This window comes from Hemitrygon akajei, chromosome 15, assembly GCF_048418815.1.
Source record: "Hemitrygon akajei chromosome 15, sHemAka1.3, whole genome shotgun sequence".
Classification (NCBI taxonomy): domain Eukaryota; kingdom Metazoa; phylum Chordata; class Chondrichthyes; order Myliobatiformes; family Dasyatidae; genus Hemitrygon; species Hemitrygon akajei.
Genome location: NC_133138.1, coordinates 40,886,437 through 40,913,482, shown reverse-complemented (window position 1 = coordinate 40,913,482; position 27,046 = coordinate 40,886,437). Strand labels below are relative to the sequence as shown.

Genomic DNA, 27,046 nt, shown 5'->3' with positions numbered 1-27,046 from the left:
TTAACCTATTACTTTTAACTGCTATTTGACATTGTGAAGTACTATACTGGAGACCTGTCCTGGAGTTAGACAGCTGTCTGTGTAAGGAGAAAAGGCCTTGCTTTGCTGCTGCTGTTTTGTTGCTCATGTTCTGTGTTGTTCTGGACATGCTATGTTAATGCCTAAATGTGTGGTGACACCTGCAGGTTGCCCCAGTATGTCCTTGGGTTGTGTTGGTTATAAATTCATAAATATGAATCTGAATCCAACATGACAATTTGTAGAATTAGAAAGCAGGCGTTAGACATGCCCTGGGCAAAGAGTGATTGGCTGTAATTTGTTTTGCACGAGTACAGGAATAGGAGACTGAGAAGGCAAACAACCCATCGAATTTATTCAACAGTAAATTTATTATCAAGCTACATACAGTATATGTCACCATATATAAACACTGAGATTCATTTACTTTGAGGCATTCACAGTATGTACAAAGAAACGAAAAAAAAAGAATAAGCAATAAAAATCAAAATAAAGAATCCTGGAAAGTGAGTCCATAGGTTGTTGGAACAGGGCAGTGTTTGGGGTGAGTGAAGGTATCCCATTTGGTTCAGGAGCCTGATGGTTGTAGTGCGTTAACTGTTAGTGGACTTGGTGGTGTGGGTTTTGAGGCTCCCGAACCTCCTTCCTGATGGCAGCAGTAAAAAGAGAGCATAGCCTGGATGGTGAGGGTCCTTGATAAATACTGCTTTCCTGCAACCTTCTGTGAAATTCTGTGATTTCACTGCTTATCATTGTGCATCTGCACAAGTGTGCTTTCTGCTTGGCTACAAAGCTAGAATTACTTTGCACAGCCAGTGCTCTGAATTCTAATAAGGAATCAAGTTTTAATATTATTTTTGGCTAATACTTTCAAAGGGAAGATAACTGGATAATTCGCTGTAATTTCCTGACATAATTTAAATATATTAATGATGTTTAGATGTGGCTTCCTGTGCTCTAAGATGGTTTACAAGCTGATATATAAACCACTTAATCAGACTTCCACCCTACCAGATTAGTGTGACCCAAGTCAATAATTACGTATTTTGTGATAAATGAATTGGGGTACCTTCTCAGCCTCTCCCAACCTTTTGATGCAGCTGCCCACACAACCCTTTGTCTCTTGAGCATCATCTTCTAGTGACTGTCCTCATTATAAGGCCTTCAGTTTGTCGGGATCAATCATGGATGTTGCATCCTAGCTTTCTACATTGTTGGTGCAGTGCTGACAGTCAGTACTCAAGCCAGAGCAGTACGATATGCAGAGCAAGCTGTTGTCCATGCAGCAGGCTCCCCTCTCCACAGCTGATGAATCCAAAGAAATGGCAGAGACTGATACAGTTTGGCACCAGTCAGTGTTGAACTCAACATGGGAGTGCCTTAGCAACTCCCATTTCCGAATATTTCCTTGGGGTTACTCCTAGTGCTTTCCCCATGAGTGGGTATAGCCGCAAGGCAATGGGGATTTGAGATCAAAGTTTTCCTTCTCTGAGATGAGCTGTCAACCACTGCTGACAAACACGAGTAACCCTTCTCATCTGAAAATGAATCAATGTTTTTACTGGCCTTCCAAAGCAATCTATTGACAAACTTCAACTCATTCTGAATACTGCTGCTAGACTTTTAACCGAAACCAGGATGAAGGTGCGTATCACTCCCATCCTTACTACTCTGCATTGACTTACTATGTCTTTTAGCATTGATTTTAAAGTTATCTTGTAAAGTTCTCTTGGGATATACAGTAGGCTCTGTCCTGGCTAAAGGTTGATTGACCTTGTGGTTTACCTTCTACCACAGTATTTCGTAAGTCTTCTAGAAGATCCTTCCTCTCTCAGGGATGAGGTCTTTGGAGTTTCTGTTAGTATTTCTGTAGCTCTGAGTTTTTACTAGATGTCCATCTTGGACTATGTAAATTAAATTGGTGTATTACTGTCACCTGTACTGAGGTACAGTAGAAAAACTTTGTCTTGAATGCAATGACGTAGTACAAGGTAAAACTGCGGAACTGCAGTTACAGAGGAAGTGCAGTGCAGATAGACATTAAGGTGTAAGTCATAACGAGGTAGATTATGAGGTTAAGAGTCCATCTTTTGATACTTGGGAACTGTTCAGTATTATTACGACAATGGGATAGAAGATCTCCCTGAGCCCTGGTGATGGGTGCTTTCAGGTTTTCCTATCTTCTGCAATGCCAGTAGGGAAAAGAGAGTATTTACAGTGTTCCCTTAAAATGTATTTGTACTCGTTACTTCAACTACTCTACACTGGTGTGTTCCACGCTCTTGCCATTTCTGAATAATGTTTCTTCTTCTATGCTTCATTTCTAAGTGGTGTACCCAACATCTGCATTGCTCCCCACATTGGAAACATCCTATAAAATGTTGAAGGGCTTTGATGCAGAGGCTACATAAAGGCCTTTGTAAGATCAGCCCTCGGCTGCCTTTTAACAAAAGCTTACCTAATCTGTGCTTGCTTTCCTGATATGTTTCTGGGCTCATGCTTAAAAATCTTAATTTGCACCTCCAATTAAAGACCCCCACCACCACCCAGGACATGCCACCTTCTCATTGCTACCATCAAGATGGAGGTACAAGAGCACTCAGCATTTCAGGAACAGCTTCTTCCCCTCTGCCATCAGATTCCTGAATGGATGATGACTGCAAAACAAAGAAAAATTGCGATGGATACCTCCTGGCATTTGTGTGTGTTACTCTGGATTTCCAGCATCTGCAGAATTTCTTACATTTTTATGCTTGTTTATGGAATACTTTTTATATAGATTATATAATTCAAAGTGCTTTACAATGGGATAGAGTACAAACATAAAAATTAAACTTAAAATGATGTTAGTTAAAAGCAAAGTTAAATCAATAAGTTTTGAACTGGCATTTAAAATTATGAACTAAGTCTGTAACCCATCCAGCTAAAGGTATTTAGTTCTACAGTTTAGGAGTGTAATTTGATAAAAAGCTGACCAGCCAATTCTCTTTTGAGGTATATTGTCTTAATTTAAGAGACTGGTGGAAAAATATCTGAGAGCTTGAGCAGATTATAAAACAAAAGTGATTCTGTGATGTACTCCAGTCCCAGACCTATATGGAAGTTGATAATTTGCTTCAGTAAGTGAGGAAAAAGGAACAATTCACTAATCCTGTTGGAATTCATTCCCCCTAAAAAGTTTCTCATTGCATTTAGGGAGGTTAATATTTTATATCTAACCAATTTGCAGGAGTCAGAATTTTAGTACTGCATTTTCTACGTGAAAACTAGTCCAAATAACTTTATTCAGGACATTTTAACAAAAGTAGTGTAGTTTTCAATTAAATATGAGTATCTTGCAATTACAGGCAATATTACATTTTCAGTACGTTTAGGTGATTCTTTTAAGTTTCATTTTATTAGGAGATGCATCATGGTAACTGGCCTTTCCAACCCAGTGAGCCCATGCTGCCTATGCTGTCTTTGGAGTATAGGAGAAAACCAGTGCATCTGCGGGAAACCCACGATGTCACGGGGAGAACATACGAACTCCTTACAGGCAGTGGGTATCCGGCACTGTAATAGCATCATGGGAACTGCTACACTACCTAATGTTCATATCTTTACTAATCTCATCTAATGAATCATAGGAATTCTCTACCCAAAAGTACTTTGGAGACTCAGTCAAGTGTGAGATCTTTTGTAAAGGTTGTGTAATTTTAGTATAGAGATACAGCACGGTAACAGGCCCTTCGGCCCAACAAGGCCATGCTGCCCAGTTACACCCATCATCATTATGTACCTTGTCATGATGTAAGCGATCATGGTGGAGAAAATCCACACGTTCACTGGGAGAACGTTGCAATCTTCTTAAGTACAGCAGCAGAATTGAAACCAGGTACTGGGTCTGTAATAGTGTTACACTAGACACTACACCCTATACTTTTTGCATTAATGTATCCTTTCAATAGGCACTAGCATAAAGTATGGTGCACAGAGTAAATAATGCTAGTTGTGCTATACATGCACTTCTATAAATGTCCTTCCTGCACCATTTTATTTAATAATCTTGCAAGTGTTCTTCTGATTATTTTTAAGTTTATGTGGACTCATCACTTTTGGTACTTTTCCTATAGATGCAGTGGGAGGATGTGAAAAATGAAATGGTTGCTGAAAAGGGACTTGATCCAGATACTGCTAACAAAATTGGCGAATATGTTCAGCAGAATGGTAGACTTTCTTCACTTTTTAATGAAAGAAAGATAAGATTTTAACTCTTATTGTTAAAGATTAGCTTTATTTATCACATGTACATTGAAACAGCGAAGTTTAAATTAAGTTTATTACTAAATTAAGTATGTCATTATATACAATGCTGAGATTCGTTTTCTTGTGGCAGCACTCAATAAATTCAATAACAGTAATAGAATCAATGAAAGACCACACCAATCAGTGTGCAAAAGTCAGAAAACTGGGCAAACACAAAAAGAAAGAAAAAATAAATAATAAATAAGTGAGAAATCACTTCTCATGCACCTTTGCTCCCAAGAGAAAAGCCTTAGCTTGCTTTACCCTAACCATAAAGCCAAGCAAAGAGGTATAAAATAGCACAACACTCATAATTGCATGCCCCTCATTATCTTGGTCTATGGGTTAAACACAAGCTGGGCTTGATCAACCCTGGCTGGGCAAGGGTGTCTAGTGATTAAAGACCTGAAACACCTTATAACCCCCAGGTTGCATTACTGATGATGTGTCCCAGTGCACTCCTAGTTCATTAAGCCAAGTGGTGTCAGACCACGTTAATGAAGGGCTTGAGCCAGATTAAAGAGGCTCAACTAGCCTATCCACCACAGCCCTACGTACCTCACCACACTAAACTCCACAATCTTATCTCTCCTCGCCCCACTTATACATCCCTAGCCCTACCCTCAAACCTAATCCTAATGGGGCACACACCCCGACTAACCCTAGGCCCATCCCAATTAACCCTGGCCACACGCCCACAAACCCGATGACTTGTGTGAGGAGGAGGAAGACACAATAAAGGCTCGTGTTGGACCTGGTAAATGAAGATGTGGGCCAGATCAAAGTGGCAGGGTGAAGTGATACTGCATCTCTAGTATGAGACCTACAGACACTAAAGGGATATTTTGCCTACTGCTCACGTAATTGCATCTTAACCTTAACCCCAGCCTGCTCGCTCATCCAGGCAGTATCTTGATCAATCTCCTTTGTGCCTTCTCTAAAACTTCCACATCCTTTCTATAACCAGAACTGAACATAATGCGCAAAACACAGGGCTTCATGGGAGCATAGTGGTTAGTGTGATTCTCTTGCAGCTCAGGGCATTTCAGAGTTTGGAATTTAATTCCGGTGCCATCTGTAAGGAATTTGTACCTTCACCCCGTGAACTGCATGGGCTTCCTGTGAGTGCTCCCATTTGCTCCCACAGTCCAAAGATGTACAGGTTAGTAGGTTAATAGGTCATTGTAAATTGTGAGTATGCCTTTTTAACCACCCTACCAACTTGTGCGGTAAATTTTGAAGAATCAAAGACTTTGTTTGCAGGAATGTGGCTGTTCCTAAACCCAGTGGTGTAGCACTTCAGACTTCTGTACCTCCTGTCTGACTTTAGCAGTGAAGATAGCATGACCTTGATAATCTCCACCATCGTCAGTTGTGATCAGTCCATGTTTACTGTTAATTTATGATAGAATCCATCAAAGATTTTTTTCTTAAAAGTACTCTTGTTACTTAACCTTACAGTGCATAAGAAAATAAACTGATTATCTTCTGCAGGCAAGTCTGAATTAGTTGACAAACTGCTACAGGATGACAAGTTGTCTCAGAACAAAGTGGCATTGGAAGGCCTGAATGACATGAAACAACTTTTTGTTTATTTGAAAATTTTTGGAGTTGAGAATGAGGTAAGTAGGTCAAATGAGAATTGCAATATTTTATCTGCTGTGTTGCTATGACAGCATTTCTGATTACAGCCTAGCCATAAACCAAAAGGTTTTCTGTGATCAGCCTGACAACGTAACTCACAGTGAGTTTTTACTGGCCTATTTGGCATTCAGAAGAAGTGTTGTATACTTCAGAGCAACACATACAAAACTCAGCAAGTCAGACAGCATCTATAGAGGGGAATAAATAGTCTGCCAAGTCCCTTTATCAGGGCTTGTGTTTATATCCAGACAGACAGACATACTTTATTGATCCCGAGGGAAATTGGGTTTCGTTACAGCCGCAGCAACCAAGAATAGTGAAGAAATCTAGCAATATAAAACCATAACTAATTAAATAATAAGTTAATCATGCCCAGTGGAAATAAGTCCAGGACCAGCCTATTGGCTCAGGGTGTTTGACACTCCGAGGGAGGAGTTGTAAAGTTTGATGGCCACAGGTAGGAATGACTTCCTATGACGCTCAGTGTTACATCTTGGTGGAATGAGTGTCTGGCTGAATGTACTCCTGTGCCTAACCAGTACATTATGGAGTGGATGGGCGACATTGTCCAAGATGGCAACTTGGACAGCATCCTCTTTTCAGACACCACCCCCTGTCAGAGAGTCCAGTTCCACCCCCACAACATCACTGGCCTTATGAATGAGTTTGTTGATTCTGTTGGTGTCTGCTACCCTCAGCCTGCTGCCCCAGCACACAACAGCAAACATGATAGCACTGGCCACCACAGCCTCGTAGAACATCCTCAGCGTCGTCCAGCAGATGTTAAAGGACCTCAGCCTCCTCAGGAAATATAGACGGCTCTGACCCTTCTTGTAGACAGCCTCCATGTTCTTTGACCAGTCCAGTTTATCCTTCAGATAAGATTTAAGGAAGAAAATGTGTGTTAAACATGCTGCTCTCAAGGGTATTGATTCCTCTTGTTCCTCTTGGTCTAGTACTTCCATTGTATGAGATCTGCTTGATTAAATTTACTCTTCAACCACTGTTTATAATGCTGTCAACATTATAAATAAATGCTGGTATTGATGCACATTTTATTCCATGTGTCCTTTAACCTCTAACTTCTAGCTTTCTCTCTAAAATTTATTTGAATTTAATTCTTTATTCTATATAATTGTTAATCTGATGAACCATTCTGGTTAGCCCCCAACCCTCTATTTGTTACCCCTGTCGCTGCAATGTAGACACTAACTTTTGCTGTTTACATTGTGAATGCATGCTGGTATTTATATATCTATGCACATTTTTTCCATATCTGTACTTTAACCTAACTTTATTTATTTTTATATAATTCTTTATTCTTTATAATTGTTGAAAGTAGTTTATTGTTGCATGTCATGCCCTGATCAACACATCACAGCAAATTCCCAAAACGTAAAATATACATAGCAAATAAAGTTAAGTTGAATCTTGATAGAGAGCCTGTCACGGTGCACCTTCTGGATGGATGGTCTTGCTGGCACAGATATTGTTAGTCTTATTTCTGTTCTCAAATTATTGTTTCACAATAAAGAAGTGTGTCCACTTTTAAATATGTTGAAAATCCTTTGTCATCCTTTGTCTTATTCATCTGTCATGAATATAACATGAGCAAGCAATGGTTGGTAATTGAACAAAAATCTTCCTGCATGTAGCATGCATCTCCTCTCATCACCTTTATGACTTTTGCTGTTTCCGCTTGCTTTGCTGGTCACTGCGATATGCCTCAGGCAATCTGCTAGTAGATGTATAAAATCCACAATACAGAAATTCACTGCAGCCCCCTGAAGACACATACTCAACGTTTCAAGAACAGCTTCTTCCCCTCCACCATCAGATTTCTGAATGGACAGTGAAACCATGACCACTACCTACCGCACTTTTCTATTTTTGCTCTCTTTTAGCACTACTTAATCTAATGTTTTGCATATATTGCTTGTTGTAATTTAGTTTTATTCTTATGTATTGCAATGTACAAAATTATGACATATGACAGATTTTGATTTTAAACCTATGGGGAAAAAATTACAAATGAAAACAACAAGCAATTTTTATATTACTCTTTCAGATTCAGTTTGACTTGAGTTTAGCTCGAGGTTTGGACTACTACACCGGTGTCATTTTTGAGGCTGTGCTAATCCAGAAACAGGCTAACGAGCCAATGCAGCAGAGTGAATCCTCTGAGGCAGTCGGTGTTGGAAGTGTTGCTGGCGGCGGGCGGTATGATGGCCTGGTTGGAATGTTTGATCCCAAGGGTCGGAAAGTCCCATGCGTGGGATTTAGTGTTGGGATCGAAAGGATTTTCTCAATTATGGAGCAAAAAATGGAGGTACAACTGTTAATTTGTTATGTTAGCTTAGAATAAAAGTACAAAAAAAGATTAGAAAGTATGACCCTGAGAGTTAATTAAAAACTTAGTTGAATCCAGAAGATTGTATATTTCTATTCAGAAATGCTGTTTTTATGCCTCATTTTAAACTTCATTAGGAGGTTGAAGACCAGATCTCAGTGGGTGTGGCAAGTGGTTGCAATCTTGGGATCATTTAGGACAGGCTTCCCTCTGAAGTGATCCATCAAGTCATTTGATTATTATCAAACACTTCGGCAACAAGGCCTGACCACAACAATGTCCACATTGAGGTTGATGTTAAACTGCCTTAATCTTGATGTGTTAAATTTCACACTTATCAACAATGGGGTGTAATTCTGTGCAGACTTTCTGGAGACCACCTCTGTTATCTGCAGCAATGTTTCTTTAATTGAGTTTAACACATGAGATTCTGCAGATGCTGGAAACGCAGAGCAATAGACACAAAATGCCAGGAGAACTCAGCATGTCACCCACCTTCCCCCTGCCAGCTTGTACTCCTTCCCCTCTCACCACCACCTTATTCTATCTTCTGACCTTCTGAGTTCTGCCAGCACTTTATGTGTGTTGCTATGACAAAAATTCAAACATTTCTTCAATTGTTAGGGGTTCTCTCAACCCCTCATTTAATGGTAAAGGTCCATGGCATAAAAAGGGTTGGGAACTCCTGCAGACCTATCTGTGGTATGAGGCTAGAATTTTTTAAAAAATTTTTTTATTAGGTTTTTCAAAACATTTTACAAATTAAAAACCCCAAATCCCAATGAGGAGCATTAATACAGTGCAAAATTAAGCATACAATAACAATATGCTACAAAGGAAGAGAATTTAACAAAAAAGCACCTAAATTAAAGACAAGTAAACTTAGTGTCCTCCCCAAGCCCCACAACACAAGAAAAAAAACAACTCCAGACCGACCACAACACAATATAAAGAGTATAGGTCAGGACAGTCAAACTCCCAGACTGTGAATACACTTAGCAACAGAGGATAATAATGCCTACTACCAGAAAAAAAAGGAGCTGAAAGCAAGGGACCGAAAAGAAGAAAAAAAAGAAAAAAAAACCCTAGTCAAGAGGAAGGTTATGAAAGTACTCGATAAAAGGTCCCCAGGCCTTATGGAACTTTAGATCCAAATTAAGAACTGAATAATGAATTTTTTCGAGGTCCAAGCAGGCCATAATGTCGTTAAGCCATTGCGCATGAGTGGGCGGGGCAACATCTCTCCATCTAAGGAGGATCAAGCGTCTAGCCAGGAGAGAGGCAAAGGATAGTATTCGGCATTTGGTTGGACCCAGACATAAATCTGTGTGTCTCGCCCCAAAAACCGAACAGAGCAATTAAGGGGTTTGGTTCTAGGTGCTGATTCAGAATACCCGATAATGTAGTGAAGACATCTTTCCAGAATTTCTCCAAGCTAGGACAGAGCCAGTACATATGGATGAGAGAGGCCACGCCCCTCTTGCATTTATCACAGAGCGGACTAATGCCAGGGTAGAATCGAGATAGTTTAGTTTTAGACATATGGGCTCTATGAACAATCTTAAACTGTAAAAGGCAATGGCGAGCACAAAGGGAGGTTGAGTTAACCGATTTGAGAACTGAGTCCCAGCTCTCCTCGGATAAGGAGATATTTAAATCCTGCTCCCAGGCCATTTTAAGTTTATCCACAGGGGCCCGTCCGTCGTAAGGCTGCTAGTTTATCTCGGATAATTGATATTAAACCTTTACCTAGTGGATTAATGGAAAGAAATAGGTCCATAGCATTTTTCGCAGGCATTTCAGGAAAGTTAGGAATTAAAGGAGCAATAAAGTGTCGGATTTGGAGATATCTGAAAAAGTGAGCGTTAGGCAGGTTGAACTTAACAGAGAGCTGCTGAAAAGAAGCGAAGCGATTATCAATGAAGAGATCTTCAAAATGTCTAATGCCCTTCCTATACCAAACATGGAATGCTGAATCGTACGTAGTAGGTAAAAAAAAGGTGATTATGTGCGACAGGGCTAGAAACGGAAAACCCCTGGAAACCATAGCATTTCCTGAACTGAGCCCATATACGCAAAGTGTGTCTAACAAGAGGATTAGCTATTGATCTGGGCAGACTACTAGGGAGTGCAGAGCCAAGAAGTGCAGATATAGATAATTCTTTAGTGGAGCTCAACTCCATTGCCACCCAGTTAGGGCACTCGGGTTGGCCGTGGAAGAAAGACCAGAAGGTAGCACAACGTATATTAGCTGCCCAATAATATAAGCGAAAGTTAGGTAAAGCCATGCCACCCTCTTTTTTAGATTTTTGGAGGTGGATTTTATTAATTCTAGAGCGCTTATTCTGCCACAGATATGACAAAATAATAGAGTCTAAGGAATCAAAAAAAGATTTAGGAATAAAAATTGGGATAGATTGAAATAAGTATAAAAATTTGGGGAGAACGTACATTTTAACAACATTAATACGACCTACCAAAGACATAGATAGAGGTGACCATTGTACCAGACTCTGTTTTATAGCATATGAAAGATTGACAAAGTTTTCACGAAAGAGATCTTTAAACTTCCTTGTGATTGTAATTCCAAGATAAGTAAATTGATTATGGACTACTTTAAAAGGGAGATCACGAAATATTAGTTCTTGTGCTTCTTTATTAATTGGGAAAAGTTCACTCTTATGTAAATTAAGTTTATAGCCAGAGATCTGGCTAAACTGGTCAAGAAGTGAAAACGTTAGAGGTAAGGATGTAGACGGATTTGAGAGAAAGAGTAATAAGTCATCAGCATAGAGAGAAACTTTATGCTCAACACCCCCTCTTCAAATCCCGGTCAATTCAGGACAGTTTCGAAATGCTATCGCCAGAGGTTCTATAGCCATATCAAAGAGAAAGGGACTTAAGGGGCATCCCTGACGGGTGCCACGTTTGAGATTAAATACTTGGGATTTCTGAAAATTAGTTAAAACAGAAGCAGTAGGACACAGGTACAGCAATTGGATCCAAGAGATGAAGCTTTGGCCGAGGTCAAATTTTTCTAAGACTACAAAAAGGTAGTTCCAAGAATTCTTTTGTATTTAAATGTTACAGATCATTGGTAGAGAGCACAGATATTTCTCAGTTGATGCAGTTTGTATTTGGAGGTTGATTAAACAACTGTGAAGTGAAATGTCTGTGGAGTGAGTGAAATAACCAATCGCAGTTGCAGAGCACACTGAAGCAGATGCAGGATAATGACCTGTGAAAGCTCTGATCTGCCTATGTCCACGAAGACAAGACTGATATTTGAACAATGCAGTTGAAAATGGCAGCCTCTTTGCTACACTAGCTAATAAAAACAAGATAAACTTTTGGAAATGTGCATGCATAAACGAGAATTCAAAGTTAAAAGTAAATTTATTATTCAAGTACGAATATAGAGTCATAGAATTACAGGACACTACAGCAGAGAAACGGCCTGAAACATTGCTTGTAATCTTTTCCTAGATGCTACCTGGCCTGTTGAGTTACATAAGAAATGGGAGCAGGAATAGGCCATCCGGCCCATCGAGCTTGCTCCGCCATTCAATAAGATCATGGCTGATCTGTTTGTAAACTCAGCTCCATCTCCCTGCCTTTTCCCCATAACCCTTAATTTCCTTACTATGTAAAAACCTATCTAACTGTTTATTAAATATATTTAGTGAAGAAGCCTCAACTGCTTCCCTGGGCAGAGAATTCCACAGATTCACCGTTCTCTGGGGGAAAAACAGTTTCTCTTCATCTCTGTCCTAAATCTTCTGCCCTGATCCTGGAGGCAATGTCCCCTAGTTCTAGTCTCACTTTCCAAAGGAAACAACTTTTCTACTTCTATCTTATCTATTCCTTTCAAATTTTTATATGTTTCTATAAGATCCCCTCTCATTCTTCTGACCTCCAGAGAGTATAGTCCCAGGTGACACAATCACTCCTTATAGGTTAACCCCTTCATCCCTGGAATCAAGCTGGTAAACAACCTCTGCACTGCCTCTAAAGCCAGTATATTCTTCCTGAAGTATGAAGACCCGAACTGCACACAGTACTCCAGGTGCGGCCTCACCAGTACCCTGTATAGTTGCAGCATGACCTCCCTGCTCTTGAATTCAATCCCTCTAGTAATGAAGGCCAACACCTGCAAGCCAACATTTTGTGATTCATGAACAAGCACTCCCAAGTCCCTCTGCACAACAGTATGCTGCAATCTTTCACCATTTAAATAATAATCTGCTTCCAAAGTGGATGATCTTGCATTTACCAACATTGTATTCCATCTGCCAGACCTTGACTAACTCACTTAACCTATCTATATCCCTCTGCAGACTCTCCACATCCTCTGTACAATTTGCTTTTCCACTCAGTTTAGTGTCATCAGCAAATTTGCTGCTCTACACTCAGTCCCCTCTTCCAAATCATCAATGTAAATGGTAAACAGCTGCGGGCCCAACACTCTGGCACCCCATTCACCACTGACTGCTAACCAGGGAAACACCCATTTATACCAGCTCTCCGCCTTCTATCGGTTAACCAATCCACTATCCACGCCAATACACTTCCTCCAACTCCATGCATCCGTATCTTATTTATAAGTCTCTTGTGTGGCACCTTATCGAACGCCTTCTGGAAATCCAAGTATATGACATCCATTTGTTCCCCTCTATCCACTACACTCATTATGTCTTCAAAGAACTCCAGTAAACTTGTCAAACAGGACCTGTCTAATGGAACCACTCCTTTCTAAATGTTTCGTTATTTCTTCCTTAATGACGGCTTCAAGCATTTTCCCGACTACAGATGTTAAGCTAACTGGCCTATAGTTGCTCACCTTTTGCCTACATCTTCTTTTAAAAAGTGGCGTGACATTTGCTGTCTTCCAATCCGTCGGGACCTGCCTAGAATCTAGAGAGTTTTGATAAATGATTACTAACGCCTCTACTATAACCTCCATCAATTCCTTAGCACCCTGTGATTAGGCCTGGGTTAAATCGGGGTTGCTGGGTGGTGCGGCTGGAAGGGCCTGTTCTGCGCTGTATCTCAATAAATACATAAAATATTTTGACTAATTTGACATTTTAACCCTAGCGTTGAACTAATTGGATAACATATTCACTGTTTCCTGTAAGCTACATGGCTGCACAGTAACTGAAATGCTCCCATGCACATAGCCTTTGTTGCTGTGCAGTTGGAATTTTCATATATAATGTTAAATAATTTTGAAATGATGCTAACATAATTGTGAAATTCCCTGTAATTGTGTTAATGAATATAATTCATATATTTTCTAAATAATAAAAGTACCACAACCTTTACTTTGAAACATTTTTGAGCTTTAACATACAGTGTCAGTGTTTCAAATTACAAATTGTAATAATAAGCACAGAATGGAAACCAGTAGCTGATTGTTAATAAGCTACCCAGTGAATGCTGCCACCATCTACAAAATAAAAACATTTAAAGTACCACACAGTTTTCAGGCCATCTGTGAATTTTCTGTTCAGAGCAATGGGTGGTCTGCACATTTGTAAATAACAAAAAAATAGAGGGAGCGTTGTACATATTCGAGGAGCTGTGCATTAAGAATGGGTTACATTAAATTAAATCCTACTTTTGTGCCCGTATGTACTTCATTGACCATGTTGATTGAAAGTTACTGTGGTAGACCCAAGATTCTTCCATCACCTCAGCAATCCAAATTATTAAGGAAAGTTCTGTGTGTCTTGACAGGCCTCTGAAAAGAAAATTCGTACAACAGAAACTGAGATATTGGTCGCTACTGCTCAGAAGCATCTTCTGGAAGAAAGGATGAAGCTGCTGGCAGAACTGTGGAAAGCCGGGGTGAAGGTTGGTGCTTCATTGTGTATGATGTACATGGTTTATGGGGTGTCCAGGGAAGGGTAGCACCTTTGGTTGAAGGGGCTTATCGTGTCTGTTCTGGGGCAGCCACTTACATTCAGGCCCCACCGGACACTCACCTCTCACCTCTGGCTCCAGATAACCATTCTGCATGTGACAGCGGCCGCCCCCCCACCCCCCACCCCCGGTACATTGCTTCAACAGGGGTGAGGGTGGCCAGTGGCCTCATTCCCTGGCAAGTTAGGAGGAATATGCCTTACGGAGCATGCAAAGTCAGCTCCAGCAGACTGGGTGTGGTGGATGTGGTCTACTGTGAGATCCAACAGCCAGAAGGGTGGCTCTGCAATGCTGTCTGGAGAGCAAAGGGCATGACAAGGCACTGATGGAGTCGTGGTCATCCACTGCAATCAAGGGTAACACTGGACACGGACTTCCGAAGTTCAGAGAGTGGAACTGACCCAGAACAGCTTTTCCACTTTAAAAACTACCACACAGGTTTCCTGTCATCGTCAGATGTGACAAACAACCATTAGCACACAAGATAGAAACATGGAAAACCTACAGCACAATGCAGGCCCTTCGGCCCACAAAGTTGTGCCAAACATGTCCCTACCTTAGAAATTACTAGGCTTACCTATAGTTCTCTATTTTACTAAGCTCGATGTACCTATCTAAAAGTATTTGGTATAATTCCATCAACCTGCACCTGGACCATAGACTCAATATCCCTCCCATCCTTCTATCCAAACTTCTCTTAAAAGACCCTATCGTATCCGCCTCCTCTGCCGTTGCTGGCAGCCCCTTCCACACACTCACCACTCTCTTGAGTAAAAAAAACTTGCCCCTGACATCTCCTCTGTACTTACTCCCCAGCACCTTAAGCCATTTGTGGCAATCATTTCAGCCCTGGGGAAAAAGCCTCTGACTATCCACAAGATCGATGCCCCTCATCATCTTTTACATCTCTATCAGGCCACCTCTCATCCTCCGTCGCTCCAAGGAGAAAAGGCCAAGTTCACTCAACCTATTCTCATAAGGCATGCTCCCCAATCCAGGCAACATCCTTGTAAGTCTCCTCTGCACCATTTCTATGGTTTCCACATCCTTCCTGTAGTGAGGTGACCAGAACTGCGCACAGTTCTCCAAATGGGGTCTGACCAGGGTCCTATAGAGATAGTATATCAGAGAGAGTTAGAAATTGGAGAAGTACCTTATAACGCAGATGGTTGAGGCAAGATCTGTAAGTGACAGAGTAGAACAGGTAGGCCAGAGGCATAGTTGCAGATATTTTATCCTTTAGCATAGACATACTGAAGTCATCTCTTAGAATCATAGAGCATTACTGCACAGAAACAGGCCTGTTGGCCCTTCTAGCCATATCATACTGTTATTTGGTATAATTCCATCAACCTGCACCTGGACCATAACCTCAATACCCCTCTCATCCTTCTATCCAAACTTCTCTTAAACATTACAATTAAACCTGCCTCCACACTTTGACTGGCAGCTCATTTCACATTCTCACCACCTGCTGAATGAAGAAGTTCTCCTTAAATATTTCACCTTTAACCCTTAACATATAACCACTAGTTCTAGTGTCACCCACCCTCAGTGGGAAAAAGCCTGTTTGCATTTACCCTATCAATATCCCTCATAATTTTGTACACCTCTATCAAATCTCCTCTAATTTTCATATGCTTCAGGGAACAAGGTCCCAACCTATTTGATCTTTCCCTGTAAAGTGGGTCTTCGACTCCCGGCAACATCCTTGTAAATTTTCTCTGTACTCTTTCAAGCTTATTGATATCTTTCCTGTAGGTAGGTGTCCAGAACAACAACCAATACTCAAAATTTGGCCTCAACAGCATCTTCTACAACTTCATAAACCAATTTATTCAGTACTGCAGTTGCGATGTTATGTTGAAGGCCAATGTGCCAAACAGTCTCTTTATGACCATCTGCTCATGACACCACTTTCAAGTAAATATTGATCTGTATTCCTAGATCCTTCTGTTTTACTGCTGTTAAAAATCTGGACCACCTTAAAATCTCTTACTACCTTTTGCTCTGTAATTATGCATTGCTGTTTGAGATCTCAGCCTGAAATGTCAATCCACTTTTTGCTCTACAAATGCTACTTGAGTTGAGCAGTTTAATTTCCAGTATCAGTAGTGTGTAGAATCACCACTCAGGATGAGACGTGCTGTTGGTTGTGTGATTACTTAGCCCTGTCAATTGGAAGTTCTCTTTTCTCTCCTTAGCATGCGTGCAGCTTTCTATTCCAGTTGCACCAAGCTTGCATATTTGTAGGTGTGCCTCACTTTCAGTTCTGCGCCTCATGGAACCAGCATAGAGTGGACATCGAGAGGATGTTTCCAATAGTGGGGGAGACGAGGATCAGAGGGCAACACCTCAGAATAGAAGGACATCCCTTTAGAACAGAGATGAGGTGGAATTTCTTCAGCTAGAAGGATGGTGAATTCCACAGATGGTTGTGGAGGCCAAGTGAATGGGTGTATTTAAAGTGGAGGTTGATGGGTTCTTCATTAATCAGGATGGTCAAGAGTTGTGGGGAGAAGGCAGGAGGATGGGGTTAAAAGGGAAAATCAGCCATGATGGAGTGTTGAAGCAGACTCGATGGGCCAAATAGCCTAATTCTGCTCCTGTCTTATGATCTTATGGTGGGATAGTAGGATGAGGTGATCTGTTGATCATGAGACAATTAGATACAGGAGCAGAATTGGGCTATTTGGCCCACTATTCTGCAAAAACTACACCATCATCCTTCTGCTGCCTTCTCCCTGTGACCTTTAATTGACTAATTAAAGAGAATTAGTCTCCCTGACTAATTAGTCTCCCTGACTAATCAAGAATCTACCAACCTCTGTTTTAAATATACTCAATGACTTGGCCTTCACCGCTGTCTGTGGCAATGAATTCCACAGATTCACTATCCCCTGGCAAAAGAAATTCCTCCTCATCTCTGTTCTAAATGAACATCACTGTATTCCAGGGTTTCCCAAACCTGAGGTCCATGGACCGACCCGTCAGTTAAAGGAGCCCATGGCGTAAAATAAGGTTGGGAACCCTGTAGTCTATTCTGAGGCTATGACTCTGGTCCTGGAGTCCCCCACTATAGGAAACATTCTCTCTACATCCACTCTGTCTAGGCTTTTTGATGTTCGATTAGTTTCAGTGATATTTCTCTACCCTCCCCACCCCCCCAACCATGCTTCTAAACTGCAGTAAGTACCATGAAGTGCTCCTCATACATTTTCACTTTCAATCCCAGAATCATTCTCGTGAACCTCCCTTTGGACCCTTTCCAACGCCAGCACATCTTTTCTTAGATAAGTAGCCCTAAGCTTCTCACAGTACTCCTACCCTCACCCTAGTCATCTTCCTGTTCTCCTATCTGTAAAATGCCCTGAGGTGGATATGCAATGGCAAGCATTTAAAGATCGCATGGATGAACTACAACAAGTGTTCATTCTAGTTTGGCAAAAGAATAAACCAGGGAAGGTAGTGCACCCGTGGCTGACAAGGGAAATTAGGGATAGTATCAATTCCAAGGAAAAAACATACAAATTAGCCAGAAAAAGCGGCACACCTGAAGAGTGGGAGAAATTCAGAGTCCAGCAGAGGAGGACAAAGGGCTTAATTAGGAAAGGGAAAAAAGATTGAGAGAAAGCTGGCAGGGAACATAAAGACTGACTGTAAAAGCTTTTATAGATATGTGAAAAGAAAAAGATTGGTTAAGACAAATGTAGGTCCCTTACAGTCAGGAACAGGTGAATTGATCATGGGGAACAAGGACATGGCAGACCAATTGAATAACTACTTTGGTTCTGTCTTCACTAAGGAGGACATAAATAATCTTCTGGAAATAGTAGGTGACCAAGGGTCTAGTGAGATGGAGGAACTGAGGGAAATACATGTTAGTAGGGAAGTGGTGTTAGGTAAATTGAAGGGATTAAAGGCAGATAAATCCCCAGGGCCAGATGGTCTGCATTCCAGAGTGCTTAAGGAAGTAGCCCAAGAAATAGTGGATGCATTAGATAATTTTTCAAAACTCCTTAGATTCTGGATTAGTTCCTGAGGATTGGAGGGTGGCTAATGTAACCCCACTTTTTAAGAAAGGAGGGAGAGAGAAACCGGGGGAATTATAGACCGGTTAGCCTGACATCGGTAGTGGGGAAAATGCTAGAGTCGGTTATCAAAGATGAGATAACAGCACATTTGGAAAGAGGTGAAATCATCGGACAAAGTCAGCATGGATTTGTGAAAGGAAAATCATGTCTGACGAATCTTATAGAATTTTTTGAGGATGTAACTAGTAGAGTGGATAGGGGAGAACCAGTGAATGTGGTATATTTGGATTTTCAAAAGGCTTTTGACAAGGTCCCACACAGGAGATTAGTGTGCAAACTTAAAGCACACGGTATTGGGGGTATGGTATTGATGTGGATAGTGAATTGGTTGGCAAACAGGAAGCAAAGAGTGGGTATAAACGGGACCTTTTCAGATTGGCAGGCGGTGACTAGTGGGGTACCGCAAGGCTCAGTGCTGGGACCTCAGTTGTTTACAATATATATTAATGATTTAGACGAGGGAATTAAATGCAGCGTCTCCAAGTTTGCGGATGACACGAAGCTGGGCGGCGGTGTTAGCTGTGAGGAGGATGCAGGGTGACTTGGATAGGTTAGGTGAGTGGGCAAATTCATGGCAGATGCAATTTAATGTGGATAAATGTGAGGTTATCCACTTTGGTTGCAAGAACAGGAAAACAGATTATTACCTGAATGGTGGCCGATTAGGAAAAGGGGAGGTGCAACGAGACCTGGATGTCATTGTACACAGTCATTGAAAGTGGGCATGCAGGTACATCAGGCGGTCAAAAAGACAAATGGTATGTTGGCATTCATAGCAAGAGGATTTGAGTACAGGAGCAGGGAGGTTCTACTGCAGTTGTACAAGGCCTTGGTGAGACCACAGCTGGAGTATTGTGTGCAGTTTTGGTCACCTAATCTGAGGAAAGACATTCTTGCTATAGAGAGTACAGAGAAGGTTCACCAGATTGATTCCTGGGATGGCAGGACTTTCATATGAAGAAAGACTGGATCGACTAGGCTTATACTCGCTGGAATTTAGAAGATTGAAGGGGGATCTTATTGAAACGTATAAAATTCTAAAGGGATTAGACAGGCTAGATGCAGGAAGATTGTTTCCGATGTTGGGGGAGTCCAGAATGAGGGGTCATAGTTTAAGGATAAAGGGGAAGCCTTTTAGGACCGAGATGAGGAAAAACTTCTTCACACAGTGTGGTGAATCTATGGAATTCTCTGCCACAGGGAACAGTTGAGGCCAGTTCATTGGCTATATTTAGGAGGGAGTTAGATATGGCCTTTGTGGCTAAAGGGATCGGGGGTATGGAGAGAAAGCAGGTACAGGGTTCTGAGTTGGATGATCAGCCATGATCATACTGAATGGCGGTGCAGGCTTGAAGGGCTGAATGGCCTACTCCTGCACCTATTTTCTGTGTTTCTGTGTTTTCCTTAATCTTAATTGCTGAGTGTTTCTTGGGTAAAATTAACAATAATGAGATCCTCTGTTTAATTGAATTCAGAAGTTTAATCATTCTGTTGTATCACTTGTTCAGTGACGCATGTTGGTCACACCTTGTTAATGTTCACTTGTAGTGTTTATTTGTGAAGGTGAAACTGTCCCATGGTACTTAAAATGTTTATTGTGATATTATCCAGGCTGAAATTATGTACAAGAAGAACCCAAAACTCCTGAACCAGTTTCAGTACTGTGAGGAAACAGGAATTCCCCTGGTGGCCATCCTCGGAGAAGAAGAAATAAAGGAAGGAGTTGTTAAGCTCAGAGTCGTTTCTACAAGAGAAGAGGTTATTCTATTTTCGTATTCAATCTTTAACGAAATTTAAGTGTTCCTTTATGTGCAGCAACTATTCCAAATAATAGGCAAGCATGAAGCATGTGAAATATTGAAAGGGAACCAGAGAGGGAGCTTTGTCACGGAGAGGGTGGTGTGAGCTGCCAGCGGAAGTAATGGATGCAGTTTAAATTGCAATATTGGTAAGATTTTGGGTAAGTACATGGATGGGAGGGGGTATGGAGGACTACAAGTTGATGGTACTGGGAAGAATAACAGTTTGGCATAGACCAGATGGGCTGAAGGGCTTTTCTGTGCTGTGGTGCTCTGTGATTCAATGACTGGGGAACTTGAGTTACAAGGAGAGATTGGATAGGCTGGGATTTGCCTCCCTCCGGTACATAGAAAACTTTGAGGGATAACCTTTTAGAGGTTTGTAAAACAATGAAACTGTACACAAGGTGAATGGTCAGTTTTCCTCCCTCAGGTAGGTGAGTCTAAAAGTGGAGGGCACAGATTTTAAGGTGAAAGAGCAAATGTAATTGGGACCAAATGGAAAATATTTCCACAGAGGAAATTTGCTGCAATTTAAATAGGAGGATCTAATTAAATATTGAAAGGCCAAGATAGAGTTGATTTGGAGAGGATATTTCCTGTACTGGTGGGAGAGGTCTAGGACCAGAGGGTAGTGAATCTGGAATTCATTGCCGCAGTCGTCATTGAGGCAAAGTCATTGGGTATATTTAGATTTCTTGATTAATCAGGGTGTCAAGGGGTTACAGGGAGAAGACAGGAGAATGGGGTTGAGAGTGATAATAAATTAGCCATGATGGAGCAGATGTGATGGGCTGAATGGCCTAATTCTGCTCATGTTTATGGTCTTTCAGAAGGTGTATGGAATCAGCTGCCAGTGGAACTGTAGATGTAGTACATTAAAAATGTTTTAGACAGGTTCATGAATAGGAAAGGTTTGGAGGGATATGAGCCAAACACAGGCAAGTAGGACTGGCTGAAGTGGGTAACTTGGCAGGCATGGATGGCCTATTTCAGGTCTGTATTACTTTAGCTGATGGATAAAGAGATACCCCAATGTGAAAAGGCATGGCCTATAACCATTCAGAGTAGCATCAAAATGGATTCATACTGCTACAACCCAAGGAATGGAATGCATTCGCTGCTGCAATGGTTGTTGAAATAAGAACTTTGCATTCTGCTAGGAGAGAGTTTTATTTTACCTAACACCTAGACATTTTAAAACCAAGCAACAGAGCAACGATGTAACACCTCTTTCTGATATAAGACAATAAATGGCTAATATGTGCGGGCATAATTTTTAAGGTGATTGGAGGAAAGTATGGGGGTAATATCAGAATGTCAAATGAAAGCAGCAGAAATGCTACACCTGCCCATTCACCATTTCCTTATCCCTCTCACCTCCTTTCAGGGCCCCAAACCATCCTTCCAGGTGAGACAATATTTCACCTGTGAATCTCCTGGAGTCATCTACTGTCTGGTGCTCCCTGTGCAGCTTCTTCATTGATGAGACTTCCTGATGGCCAACCATTTTACTTCTGGTTCCCATTCCTGTTGCGACATGTTGGTCTATGGCTTCCTCTTGTATTCAGATGAGGCAACTCTCAGGTTGGAGTAGCAACACCTTGTATTCCATAAGGATAGCCTCCAACCTGATGGTATTAACATTGATTTTTCCTTCCTCCTGCCTTCATTTTCTATTCCCCTCATCTGGCCTCTTAACTCTTCTTCTCACCTACCTGTTACCTCCCCGATACCTCTCCTTTTTCCCTTTCTCCCATGGTCCACTCTCCTCTCTGATTCCTCCTTCTCCAGCCCTTTACCTTTCCTACCCATCTGGCTTCACCTATCACCTTCTAGCTATCCTCTTTTCCCTTCCTTTCCAGCCCTGATGAAAGGTCTCAGCCCGAAACATTGACAGTTTACTCTTTTCCATAGATGCTGCTTGACCTGTTAAGTTCCTCCAGCATTGTGTGTGTGTGTGTTGCTTGGATTTCCAGTTCTGCTTATTTTCTCTTGTTTGTGATAACACTAACTCACTACTTTTTAAATTATTGCACTAATTGAAATACTTAATATATATACTTAATAAAATTCATGTTTTCCCCCCAAAATGTATTGCACAAAGACAACAAATTTCACAACATATGCGGATGATATTCTGATTTAGATCTTAGAATAGGTTAAAGGTTGGATAAAAGGCCTGTACTGTACTGTAATGGTCTGTTTTATGTGAGGACAGTTGAAGGAGCAATATCAAAGACAAAGGGATAAATGTAGGAACTCATTTGCATCTGAAACTCGTTTGTGTTTATGAATCAAAATTGCCGTGCTGAGACTGAAAGGTTCCACCGGCAGTCACAGAGAACAGCTGGAATTACCCTGTGGGAAATGTGAACAAATTTAGGACTTCCAATCCTGCATTTCCTAAGGTGAGGTGGTTGAGGTGGGTATAGCAACATTTGAAAGATACTTGGATAGTTATAGGGATAGGAAAAGGTTTAGTGTCCAATGTTTAATGATCAGTATTTGCCAAATATATGTTGAAAATGTGATCAGCTGGACAAAGATTCTGTTTGTAAAAAGAAAATGGCTAAGTATCAGGTCTGCCATGATTACTTCAATGGTCCATATTGGTTTTAGCTCATGTTACTCTGTTATTTTTGGCAGATTAATGTTGCAAGAGCTGATCTCCTGGAAGAAATCAGGAGGAGAATATGCCAGTTGTAATCCCTTCACAAAGATGCACCATCAGAAAGCCACTGAAACATACTGGTCACTACCACTGTATATACTGTGCTTGTTAGATAGAATGAATACCTATCTCTGCTTGTTAACAAGTTACAGGATTAAGAAGCTTACTGATACCTTCATAACGTGGGACTAAAAATAATTTTCTTGGGTGATATTAAACCTGGATTTGAATGTATATCCTTTTCCAATTATGTTGTTTCCAAATATCTTTTTATTATGAAACCTGGAATTTTGCTTGTCTGGTCAAATCAATAAAAAGCATGCTGGCAACTTGGTGTCTGTTATTGACTAAAAGTGCTTAGTTCAAGTTTAATTGTCATTCACCCATACATGAATACCCATGAACACAGCCAAACAACAGTATTCCTCGGGCCAAGAAGCAAAATGCAGTTCCAACTGTCATACACAGTACAAAACACATAAGATAACAGTAAACATAGTCAAAACAAAATAACAGTCCTAATTAAAGTTCTCAGCCTGAAACATCGACTCGTTTTTCCCCTTAGATGCTGCCCAACCCTCTGAGTTCCTCCAGTATTTTGTGTGTGTTGATAATGTTACAAATGTGGAGCAACTCTGATGGGCCGAAGGGTGCAAAGTCGCCCCCTCCTTTTTGAGAATCGCAAGATCGCTATTATTTCGGGTCTGAGACCCAGGAAATGAGAGAGATACACAGCATGTCAGGAAATGAGAGAGAGAGAGAGATGCAGAATACACAACAAGGTGGAATGTCTCCTAATAAAGCGGAACGGAGCCACTGATTACTGCTATTGTCTCTTGGAGAAAGAATTGTGTATTGAGTACTACTATTCCTTGAAACCCCTTGGGACAACCAGAGTGGCCTGGTTGAGGGATTGCATCATCCCAACCTGATTGACATCTGAGACCCCCCCGTGAGTGAGGATAAAAGAGGGGTCTGGGGAACACCCCTCAGACACACCAGGAGAAACGTACGAGACCGGTGGGGGGCTTGTGTGTGTGTGTTCATCCTTGCCTGGGTGGCGAGTCCTCCACGGAACGGTCTAGTTAAAGGACGGATACGGATCAAAAATCGTAACAAGGAAAGTTGGCAAGTTTTTCTCTTTCTCTCTCCAACAATTGCAACACAGCGACAAACGAATGATGGCAGCCTGTGTGAACTGAAACGAACTTTATATTTCCATTGGACAATTCATTATCCCCTAGACAACGATAGAGCTTATTTCTTATTGATTATTATTATATCCGCACTTTTAGGTTTAGTATTGATGATGTTTATTATCTATATATTTGCATTGATATTATTTTTGTGTATTTTTGCTAATAAATACTGTTAAAAATAGTATCACCAGACTCCCAACGGAAGTCTCTATCTTTGCTGGTAAGTAACCCAGTTATGGGGTTCGTAACAATAAAGATACTCGTTTTCTTCGCTCAGTATTCCAATTTCACTACCCAGCTTTTGAATATTATGGCCACAAGTCAGTAATATGCAGAGTTTCGATTTGAAACATTAGCAATTCTCCCACAGATGCTGATTGATTCACTGAGTTCCACCAGCAGATTGCTTGTTGCTCCAGATTCCAGCATCTGCTGACTCTTGTGCCCCACATATTTTTCTACCCTTCCCTTCACTTGTAGCTTTATGCATTTCTCTGGACCAGAGGAACCTGAAATGAGATCTGATAGAAGTTCATAAGATGAGAGGCATAGTTTGTTCGTTAATTATGTGCCGTGTTGTATGACATGGATGATCATGGTCTTTCATTCTATAAGATGAAATCTAACATAAATGGCTGTGATGCTTCACTCCCAGATGAGCTCGAGTCTTTTATGCACACTTTGAAAGGGAGAATAAAACTACAGCTATGAAGATTCCTGCAGCACCCAGTGACACTGATCTCCATTTCAGAGTTCTACGTCAAGCTATCTTTCAAGAGGGTGAACTTTGAAAGGCGTAAGGCCCTGATGCTGTACCTGTTGGGCACTGAAAACCTGTGCCAACTAATTGGCAGGATTGTTCAAAGACTTCTTCAATCTCTTACTGCTCCAATCAGAGGTTCCCACCTGCTTCAAAAGGGCGGCAATCATACCATTTCCCAAAAAGAGCAGGGTAGACCTGATTCTGATTTTGTTATTGGCCTGCTTTTTATAACTGCAAACTTGTGTTTTAAAATTTAATGACTAGTGTTCCTGTTCTCCAGGGTCCCTTAGTGGGGTTGAGGGGCATAATAAATCGGCCATGATGGAATGGTGGAATCGTCTTGATGAACTGAATGGCCTAATTCTGCTCCTACGTCTTACGGTGAGTGGAGATTCATCTCTACCAAAGGAAGTTAAGGTGCTCCTTTCTGCGGCTAGCCTGCAGGTCACCCTTGGGCAAAGTGTAGCCCCTCCCCTGGATCAGGGTCATGTGAAACCATGGGAGCAGGTGGTGGATGGTCATATTGGATGGTGCACATCAAAAATCCTGGTTATGTGACTACTGATGCCAGACAGACAGTCTCTGAAAAATACTGATAATGACTGGGGTCACCTGTCTTGTCAAGACACTGCCCAGAAGAAGGCAATGGCAAACATATTTGAAAGTCCTTTATTTGAATGCACGTAGTATTAGGAATAAAATTGATGAGTTGACGGTACAAATAATTACGTATGGTTATGATATTGTGGCAATTACGGAAACATGGCTGCAGGGTGACCAGGACTGGGAATTAAACATACAAGGGTATTCGACAATTAGGAGAGACAGGCAAGAAGGAAAAGGAGGTGGGGTGGCTATGTTAATAAAGGAAGAAATCACTGCAATAAAGCAAAATGATATTGTCTCAAAGGATCAGGATAACGAAACAATTTGGGTAGAAATAAGAAATAGTAAAGGGAAAAAAGCAGTGGTGGGAGTAGTCTATAGGCCTCCAAACAGCTGTAACTCAGTTGGTCGGAGCATAAATCAGGAAATAGTTGGGGCTTGTAATAAGGGAACAGCTAAAATTATGGGGGATTTTAACTTTCATATTGACTGGACTAATCAAGTCGGACACGGCAGCCTTGAAGAAGAGTTTATTGAGTGTATTCGGGATGGGTTCCCTGAACAATACGTTACTGAGCCAAGCAAGCAGTCTTAGATCTGGTCCTGTGTAATGAGACAGGACTAATAAAAAATGTCCTAGTAAAGGATCCCCTTGGAATGAGTGACCATAACATGGTCGAATTCCATATTCAATTAGAGGATGAGAGGGTTGGATCTCAAACAAGTGTACTGAGCTTAAATAAAGGAGACTATGATGGTATGAGAGCGGAATTGCTTAAGATGGATTGGGAAAATAGATTAAAGGGTAGATCAGTACTTGATCAGTGGTGTATATTTAAGGAGTTATTTTACAATTATCAAGAAAAATATATTCCACTGAAGAAAAAAGGGTGTAAAAGAAAAAATAGTTATCTGTGGCTAAGTAAAGAAATAAAGCAAAGTATACGACTAAAAAGAAAGTTATATAAGGTAGCTAAATCTAGTGGGAAGATTGAAGATCGAGAAGCTTTTAAAGATCAGCAGCAAATAACAAAAAGATTGATTAAGAAGGGGAAGATAGATTATGAAAGTAAATTGGCGAAAAACATAAAAGCAGATAGTAAGAGTTTTTATAGTTACATAAAAGAAAAAGGGTGGCTAAAGTAAATGTTGGTCCCCTAGAAGATGAGACCGGAAAATTAATGGTAGGGGACATGGAGATGGCGGAAACGCTGAACAAATATTTTGTATCAGTTTTTACAGTAGAGGACACTCAAAATATCCCAACACTGGATAAACAGGGGGCTCTAGGGGGAGAGAAGCTAACTACGATTCAAATCACCAAGGAAATGGCACTTGATAAATTAATGGGACTGAAGGTGGATAAATCCCCTGGACCGGATGGCTTGCATCCTAGGGTCTTAAGGGAAGTGGCGGTCGGGATTGTGGATGCATTAGTGATAATTTTTCAAATACTCGCTGGACTCGGCAATGGTCCCGGCAGATTGGAAAAATGCTAATGTAACTCCTTTATTTAAAAAGGGCAATAGACAGAAGGCTGGGAATTATAGGCCAGTTAGCCTAACATCTGTGGTTGGCAAAATGTTGGAATCGATAATTAAGGAAACAGTAACAGGGCATTTGGATAAACATAGCTTAATAGGACAAAGTCAGCATGGCTTTACAAAAGGGAAGTCATGTTTGACAA

The 27,046-nt window shown here is 41.0% G+C and overlaps 1 protein-coding gene across 2 annotated transcripts in view; it reads left to right on the top strand.

Moving 5' to 3' along the window:
• The window catches only part of hars (histidyl-tRNA synthetase), a 47,433-nt gene extending 24,313 nt beyond the window's left edge, over nt 1-23,120 (top strand). For both annotated transcript variants that reach the window (XM_073067421.1, XM_073067420.1), the window contains 6 exons: nt 4,134-4,227; nt 5,800-5,927; nt 8,018-8,278; nt 14,039-14,155; nt 19,930-20,076; nt 22,767-23,120. In XM_073067421.1, the coding sequence (XP_072923522.1) occupies nt 4,134-4,227; nt 5,800-5,927; nt 8,018-8,278; nt 14,039-14,155; nt 19,930-20,076; nt 22,767-22,826 (807 nt within the window). In that variant the 3' untranslated portion in view covers nt 22,827-23,120. The remainder of the gene's footprint in view (nt 1-4,133; nt 4,228-5,799; nt 5,928-8,017; nt 8,279-14,038; nt 14,156-19,929; nt 20,077-22,766) is intronic.
• Nucleotides 23,121-27,046: the final 3,926 nt, after the last annotated feature.